The sequence below is a fragment of the Plutella xylostella genome, chromosome 29, assembly GCF_932276165.1.
Source record: "Plutella xylostella chromosome 29, ilPluXylo3.1, whole genome shotgun sequence".
Classification (NCBI taxonomy): domain Eukaryota; kingdom Metazoa; phylum Arthropoda; class Insecta; order Lepidoptera; family Plutellidae; genus Plutella; species Plutella xylostella.
In genome coordinates this window covers 9,132,147-9,140,358 of record NC_064009.1, presented here as the reverse complement: position 1 = coordinate 9,140,358, position 8,212 = coordinate 9,132,147, and the positions used below count along the sequence as shown (strand labels likewise).

General features: G+C 40.1%; 1 protein-coding gene across 6 annotated transcripts in view; it reads right to left on the bottom strand.

Moving 5' to 3' along the window:
- LOC105397240 (protein ELYS) overlaps positions 1 to 8,212 on the bottom strand; it is a 60,882-nt gene that overhangs the window by 550 nt on the left and 52,120 nt on the right. The window contains exons 32-43 of one of the 6 annotated variants that reach the window (XM_048631790.1): positions 7,934 to 8,002; positions 6,955 to 7,789; positions 6,321 to 6,705; positions 5,355 to 6,237; positions 4,899 to 5,017; positions 4,339 to 4,416; positions 3,845 to 3,925; positions 3,482 to 3,521; positions 2,617 to 2,707; positions 2,161 to 2,267; positions 1,750 to 1,857; positions 73 to 186 (exon numbers count right to left, since the gene is read on the bottom strand). In XM_048631790.1, coding sequence (XP_048487747.1) covers positions 73 to 186; positions 1,750 to 1,857; positions 2,161 to 2,267; positions 2,617 to 2,707; positions 3,482 to 3,521; positions 3,845 to 3,925; positions 4,339 to 4,416; positions 4,899 to 5,017; positions 5,355 to 6,237; positions 6,321 to 6,705; positions 6,955 to 7,789; positions 7,934 to 8,002 — 2,910 coding nt within the window. Of the gene's footprint in view, positions 1 to 72; positions 187 to 1,749; positions 1,858 to 2,160; positions 2,268 to 2,616; positions 2,708 to 3,390; positions 3,522 to 3,844; positions 3,926 to 4,338; positions 4,417 to 4,898; positions 5,018 to 5,354; positions 6,238 to 6,320; positions 6,706 to 6,954; positions 7,790 to 7,933; positions 8,003 to 8,212 lie in introns of all 6 variants that reach the window. The other 5 variants (XM_048631789.1, XM_048631794.1, XM_048631793.1 and 2 more) reach the window with 5 other exon arrangements.

Sequence of the window (8,212 nt, the reverse complement as noted above, 5' to 3'; positions counted from 1 at the left end):
GTTTTTGAAAAACTCTTTCAAACGGAAGTTATGATGTGCTATCCACTGGCGGCGCTATTATCTAATACTAACCTGCCACTGCTAGAAGCGTTGGACGCGGCTCGCCTGGTACGTCGCGCGGGCGTCGCCTCCGCCTCCGAGCCGGCAGGGGACCCCGCCTGACTGCCTGACTCTACGCTCTTCAACCTGCAAACAAGTGAATGATAAAGTAGTGGTATATTTATTTATTTATTTATTTTATTTATAAACGCTTTATTGTACACAAACAAACAATATACAAAACAGATTACAAATTTAAAACATATAGGACGTATACAAAGGCGGGCTTATTGCCAAAAAGCAATTTCTTCCAGCCAACCTACGACTGGGTGAAAGAGAAATAGAAAATTAAATCTTTTAACTAATTAAATTTGAAGTAGGTACAATTAACAAAAATCATAAAACCTAACTATTATTTAAGTAAACATGAAACAAAACTACAAATATAAATATAAATAATATCATAATAAATTATAAATATAAAATAGAACTGCATACATATATACTTTAAATTATATATAATATATATTATAAAATATATATATATATACATATATTATTTTATCTGCCAACCTAACGATTCAAAATAGTGATTCTTTACATTTTTTTTAAAAGTTGCTAGCGATGGTGACTGTCGCACGCTCTCTGGCAAGGAGTTCCACAGACACGCTGCCTTCATAGCGAATGAATCGCTATATGAGGCGGAATTATGAACAGGAATGCTCAACAATTTGTTTTCTACCGACCTCAATGCTCTACCCTGAGAATGAGAACACAAAAATGAGAACTTGCACTTCAGGTATTGGGGTGATGAGGGGTTATTTAAAACACTGTACAATAAGTTGAGAATATGAGTATTCCGGCGAAGGCGAATTGGAAGCCACTGTAATTGAGCTCGATACTCAGAAATGTGATCATATTTGCGCAATCCGAAAATTAATCGGATGCACAAGTTCTGGAGACGTTCGAGTTTGCTGAGTAGCTCTTCAGTGAGGTCAAGATAGCTTACATCGGCGTAATCAAGAATAGGAAGCAGTAAGGACTGTGCCAACGTAACTTTAGTGTTCAGTGGTAGAAAGTACTGCAAGCGCTTAAGAGAATGGAAGGACGCGAACATTTTCTTGCTGACAGCATCTATTTGGGGAATCCAAGAAAGAGTGCAATCCATGATCACGCCAAGATTTTTTACCGTAGCTACGTAGGGTATATCAGTCTGATCGTACCTGACTCTCATGGCAGCTGAAAAGTCAATTTTACGAAGCATTCGTGAGCTTCCGAGAACAATTGCTTGAGACTTCGAAGGATTGAGCAGTAGACCAAAAGACTTGACCCACTTAGAAATTATTTTCAAGTTTTCATTTATACAACTGACGGCTGTGTTCAAACTCTCTGGTGGTACACCGGCATAGACGAACGAATAAACTCTTCTACAAAATAATCTATGCCTCCTAGTGCATGTCATTTTATAATTCTTTCAAATGATCGCGAACTTTTCGCGTTGTGGGATAGCGGCTGAACCGATACTATTTGTCTATTTTTATCTACCTCGCACGTCAACAAGTGTTTATTCGTTCTCATAATCGATGTAATTTTAACTTCATAATTAACTTTACACATCTGTAAATTCAAACTAACAAATGTATCAATGAAGTGAGTTGGATAAGGTACAAAAATGTACGGCTTTAAGATAGTTAATGAAGTTCAACTGACCTGCCACTATTAGAAGCATTAGAGGCGTTGCGTCTAGTGCGTCGCGCGGGCGTCGCCTCCGCCTCCGAGCCGGCAGGGGATCCTGCCATAGACTCTACGCTCTTCAACCTGCAACCAATTAAGAAGTAAATTAGTTGTTAACTAAAAAATGTATAGTGCACGCAAGACAGTTGATGACAATCCTTAGGCTTTTTATTTAGGTTGCCTACGTCAAAAAGTATACAGGCGGAGTGCTGAGGCCTCCAGTAACCAGTTTGTAACTGCAACGCATGTACTGGATCATATATAGCTCTATGGATGTGTTGTGAACTATGTGGCTGTGTAACGCTAGCTTCTACTGGCTATTCGCTAACTACTGCACCAGCATACGCGACGCAGTGACGTCATCATAGATAATCAAGCTTTACTCACCTGCCACTATTGGATGCGTTAGACGCGGCTCGTCTGGTTCGTCGCGCGGGCGTCGCCTCCGCCTCCGAGCCGGCAGGGGATCCTGCCTGGCTGCCTGACTCGGAATGCTGGAACAAATTATAAACAGTTAATCCTCGTATTGTATGTAGATGAAGTTGTCTATTACACGTAAAACTACAGTGCAGAAACTTTTTTTTAGGAATTTTGGTATGCTGGAAGCACCCTGGACATAGAAAGTTTTCCCGTTGAATTTTTTTATTTTTATTTATTTAATATGGCACATCAACAGTACAAAAAGTAGCCTATGTGTTAATCTAGGTTTCAGCTAACTATACCAAATTCAATTTGATTCGGTTTAGCCGTTTTGACGTGAAAAAGTAACAAACATACACACACAGACACACATACTCACAAACTTTCGCATTTATAAAATTTGTAGGTTTTTGCCATAAATACCTCGACATCAGTAGACAGTCGCCTCGACTTGGGCGTGGCGAGGGCCTCACACGCCTTGCTGAAGCACACGCGGCGCGCGCGGCCCGGCGACCCCGCCGAACGGATTACAATTTAACATTAACAAATTACATTTAGAAAGCCTCTTCACATACCTGTGGTTTGTGACAACTTAGGTTATGCATCAAAGGCACTATACCGTCAACCAGTCTGACAAGGTAAGGCAGGAAAAGCTACTCTCTAGAATATATTTTTTTGCACACCTTTTACTGGTTTTCTTGTACCTTATGGAGGTTAAGTCCACCTTTTGCATACTTATATTTGTGCAATAAACAATTACCTTGACGTCAGTAGACAGCCGCCTCGACTTGGGCGTGGCGAGCGCCTCACACGCCTTGCTGAAGCACACGCGGCGCGTGCGCCCCGGCGACCCCGCGCAAATTATTACTATTTAACATCAACAGAATCGATTTAGAAAGTTACTTCACATACCTGTGGTGCGCGACAACTTAGGTTATTTATCAAGGTTACTGTATGTCGTCATGCTACTTACTGGCTACTTTATATACCATCAATCAATCTGACATCATGGATCCATGAAGCAGTGGACCTTACCTTGACATCAGAAGACAGTCCCTTATAGACTTGGGTGTGGCGAGAGCAGTTAGAAAGCTATTTCATATACCTGTAGTTCGCGATAACTTAGGTTATGCATCAAGGTCACTCTACCGTCAACCAGCCTGTGACATCATGGATCCATGAAGCAGTGGACCTTACCTTGACATCAGTAGACAGTCGCCTCGACTTGGGCGTGGCGAGGGCCTCACACGCCTTGCTGAAGCACACGCGGCGCGCGCGCCCCGGCGACCCCGCCGCCGGCGACCCGGGCTCCGCCGCTTGGAGGGCCGCTGGAAATATACAGTAGGGAAATCAATAAATACCTAAATATGAGATGCAGCGAGCCGTGACATCATTACCCGCCACGACTAACGATTAACCGCTTGAAATCAGACACAATAGAAATATATTGTCGTCAGGCGCGATATCGCGACTTCGGGTAAAAGGTGAACGTGGTAAACACTGTCAGTCGGCGTCAAACGCCTTATAAATGCGTATTTTTTATTTAAACACCCATTAAACAAGGTTTTTTTTATAGTAACATAGTTTATGTTTAGTCGCTCAAGTTTTTGTAAGCTCAAGAACTAAGAAGCAAATGCAAATAAATACGTACCGACATCTACCGAGCCTCTTCGTAAAGGCTTTGCCGCCGTCGATAGCGTTTTAGTCTCCGAGGCCGCCCTAGACATGCGTGCTGGAAGCGAAATGTGCACACAATGGACGTTAGGAGACTACAGGGTTTGTGCTATTGGACCTAGAAGCTGATATTTAATACATGGTATGAAAGGGAAAATGGGTTAGGTGAACAACCAGGCTATCTAAGCTCAAGTATATACATGCTTGGAAATGATATGAATGATTTTGAAGGTTTTGAATTATGTACACTTCTTCTTAGCTTGTTAGAGTTTTTAACAGAGTCGTGAAAGGATGCCAGTTAGATTAGTATCAGTCGCTGCCGAAGTACACAAAAAAGGGCCTTGTTACTTTGTTTTTTATATGAACGCCAGTTAGAGCCAAATAAAATATTTGCCATCTTAGAGATGTTTGTATGTTTCTCATAATATTTTATTAGGACAAAAAACGAATCTAAATAAAAACACTACTTACACCGCCTCAGCCGGCTAGCATCCGAAGCGTTAGAATCGGGCGACTCATAGCCCAATGAATCTTCCACGTCCACTGACCCTAGTGTGCGAATGTTAGTGAACATTAGTGCAAAGTAATGATTTACAAGCAAAGGAAAGAAAAAGGTGAAATAGAAATACATGCGATTATTGAGAGTAAAAAAGGATGATGAAAAGAGCGAGATCCTTACTTTCTAATAAGCCATGTATATGGGTTAGGCAATAAAAGGAGAAAGTTTTAAGGAATACTAATCAACTAAATGCTGATGACGAATCATGCAGATGATCAAGCCTATGACTGCAATCTCAGCAGCTCTAAATGCTTTCTTTTTACACATCAACACCTTGTATTTGTCTCTGTAGGTAAGTCATTCATTTGTTTGTTTTTGTGCCTATTTACCTACCTATGACAATTTAAATGTAACTTAAATCATAGAATAACAAGTTAGTACTCGTTATTCTATGCTTATATTTATGTTTTATCTATATGTGCTGTTGTCGGGTGTCAAGTAAATATATTACATTCTATTGTATATAAGTTACCAGTAGAAGACACATCATCATCAGCCGGTTCCCGCGACTGACTCCGCTTGGCGCGGCGCGGCGAGGCGGGCTTGTGTTCCAGCCAGGATTCTAGCAGGGACTTCTGGTGGCGGGTCAGTCTGCGGAGTAGTGTGATTGGTTGTTGAAACTTGGTGATGTAAGGAGGGATAGAGGTGGATATGGTTGTAGAAAAACATGGAAATGTTATGAGGGGTACAGGGCTGATAATGATAATAGAAACGTCTATATTATAAACATTTCTATTCAGTGCAGCCGCATTGATACACGCTAACCGACTAGCTTAATATAAGAATCTAGAACGTTCGTTTTACCGAGCTACTCGCTTGGTGACTCGCTAGGAACATTAAAATCCTAAGTAAATATGAATAAGAAAGTGACGAGTTGCGGCAAATATAAGGAAGGATCATATCAGAAAGTATTATATTTAAAACTTACCTTCTGGCTCCAGTAAGTTCATTCATAACAGCACTATCCTCTGTCTTCGACGCCGCGTCATCCGTCGACATCTCAGGAATCACTGACAAATCTGGCTTCGTTATCAATATAGACTTCCTTGTCTTTCTCACTGACTTCACATCTCCTTCCTCGCTCACACTCGCTTTACTCTTAGTGGATTTCACAGACGAATCTGAGGCTACACTGGCATTGTCATCCAAATTCTTGCTGCGCGATCTAGCTGTTCGCTTTTTAGGCGTTAAAGATATGCTATCGTCTAACTCTCTGGAATCATCCATGATTTTCGATTCTGATAGTTCTTTAGACGCCCTTCTGGTTAAAATCCTTCTGACTTCAGTACTGGTTGGGGTTTTACCGCGTCTTTTAGAGGGTGTGTCGTCGTCTTGAGTTTCTGATACGTTTGAAGACGTTGATTTTGTTCTTTTAACTCTTGATGGGGTTTTAGCTTCGGCTGTTTCAGTGGTTTCCGTTTCTACTATTGTTTCGGGAATTTCTTCTACTTTCTCAAGTACTTCTTTAGTTGATTTGTTAGATGACGTTGAAGAAGCTCGTTTTCTAGAGCGGGATGCTGATCGCGGGGGTTCTTTCTCCTCTGTTTCCATTGGTTGTTCTATTATTTTACTAACTTCACTATCATCTTTAGTGGCTTCAGCAGATCTTTCCTCAACAACTGCTGGAAGAATATCTTTGTCTATAGCTTTGCTAATGACTGGTGTTGGAGTTACGGCGTCAACGACATCGATATCTTCAGAAACTTCAGGTGTGGGTTCAATTTGTACAGTTTCTTTAACTGGTTCCACTTCTACAACTATGTTTACTTCTACTTGAGGTCTTACCTCTTCTACCTCGGCAAGTGATTGTTCTGAAAAGAGATCATTCATTAAAAACCTGGATGTTGTTTAAGTATGTTTTGTTTTGCAATACAAAGAAGAGTTTAAAACTTACCAATTATCTCAGCCGCTCTATTACCTTCTTCAGTCTTTGCTTCATCTTCTTTCTTTTCATCAGAATAATTGAGATTCACATCAGAGTGATCAGATTCTAGCACTGAATTATCATCAGTAAGGATCGAAAGTCCAGCTTGATTTAATGGATCTACTGAAGATGATTCAACTGGTGCTGAAATATCATCTTTAACTTCATCGGCGGTAGGTGCACTGTCCTGTGCAGTTTCGACATTAACTTCAGCAATATTTTCGTTGTTACCTGCAGCATTTGTAGGTATTTCTTGATTAGAATCTGCGTTGCCCTTTTCGTCGATTTCAAGTTTGTCTTCTGATCCAGATGTCGAATCATCAGAGCTGTCTCCTATAGAAATGACTTCATCTCCCTGAAAATGCCGTAAAGAATAAATAATTGAAATCTAAACTACTGACAATAAAATAACACTGATAAAACATTTTCAATTTAATAGACAAAGACAAAATATATTATTAAAATTGAAATAAATACAGCAAGTCTTAATTGATTTCATCTCGATGTTTAGTTCCACACTGAAAAGAGAAATTATAAGAATGTATTAAGAACTCTAACCCGCTACAATTTCCAACCATAACAAAAAAAAAGTATAAGTACTTACATCAGCCGCACTCTCCTCTTCACTGGATTCTTCACTATCCTCATGGATTTCTTCTTCACCCCCTATTTCTTCATCATCATCACTCTCCGATTCATCTTCTGAAATATCCTCCTCAATTTCATTTATTTCTCTTTGTATTTCAACAATTTTTTGCTTCTCTTTCTGTTCCATAGCGTTGGTATCTTCTTTCTCCTTCGCCGATTCTTGTTCTATATTTTCATGACGCACATCAACGCTTTCATCTTTCATATCAAAATCACTATCGCTAGTCAATAGACTAGACTCATCCCTAAGAACTGATCTGTTTGATAGAGAGGACACTTCTCCTAAGGATTTATTGCTGAGTTTGACTTCCTTGAACGAATGCCTTTCTTCTTGAATGCTTGAGACTTCGCCTACGCTACTCTGGTAGCTTTTTAGAACAGACTTCTCAAAGAATGTTTCGCTTATTGTAGTAAATGCTGGCATTGATTTGTTTGAATCTACTTTTAGACTTTCATTAGGAATTTTCGGTTCTTTTTCAATATTCTCTGATATGCCACTTTCAACGGAACTTTGTAGCACGGATTTGTTGACAATTGGCGAAAAGGTTATATCTAACAAGCTGCTAGGTTGCAATTTACTGCTTTTCATTGGTGTGCACTCGATGCTGACAGGTGAGTCTTTCAATAATGACTTTTCTGCCGTAGCATTAAGGTCTTCAGTTGGCTGTTCGGCTGCCTTCGTTTTCGCAAATGCGTTATGTTCCAACACCATTCGAGACAGAGATTTTCTATTTCTTGAGGGTTTTTCAACTGGTGATAATAGTTTTTCGCGGTCGGGTGTTTTGGAACGTCTGGAAAGAATTAATTAGTTTTTAAGACATTTTTTCACGTATCAACCTATATCAAAACAATCCCTGTAGAAATCAGATATAAGCTATACAAAAACACTAACAACCAAGAAGTTTTGCTACAAGCTTTGTGTAGTGGTGACATACCTTGTGCGTGGACTTTTCGGACTGGCTGGTTCAGGAATGGGTTCCACTTCAGGCGTACGCGATCGACTTCTGCAATAGTGAAGAATTAATAAATTTCATAATCATATTTGTTGCATCACTGGGTTCAGTAACAGATTTTCATCGTTTGAGCAGTGAAAATCGCATAGTTCTAAGGCATTTCAGCGTGTTTTGGACCGCTATGTGACATCTCTCTCTGCATCATACAAATTAGCGTTTTCATTTCACCGCTCAAACGATAAAAACTCGCACTAGGCCCTT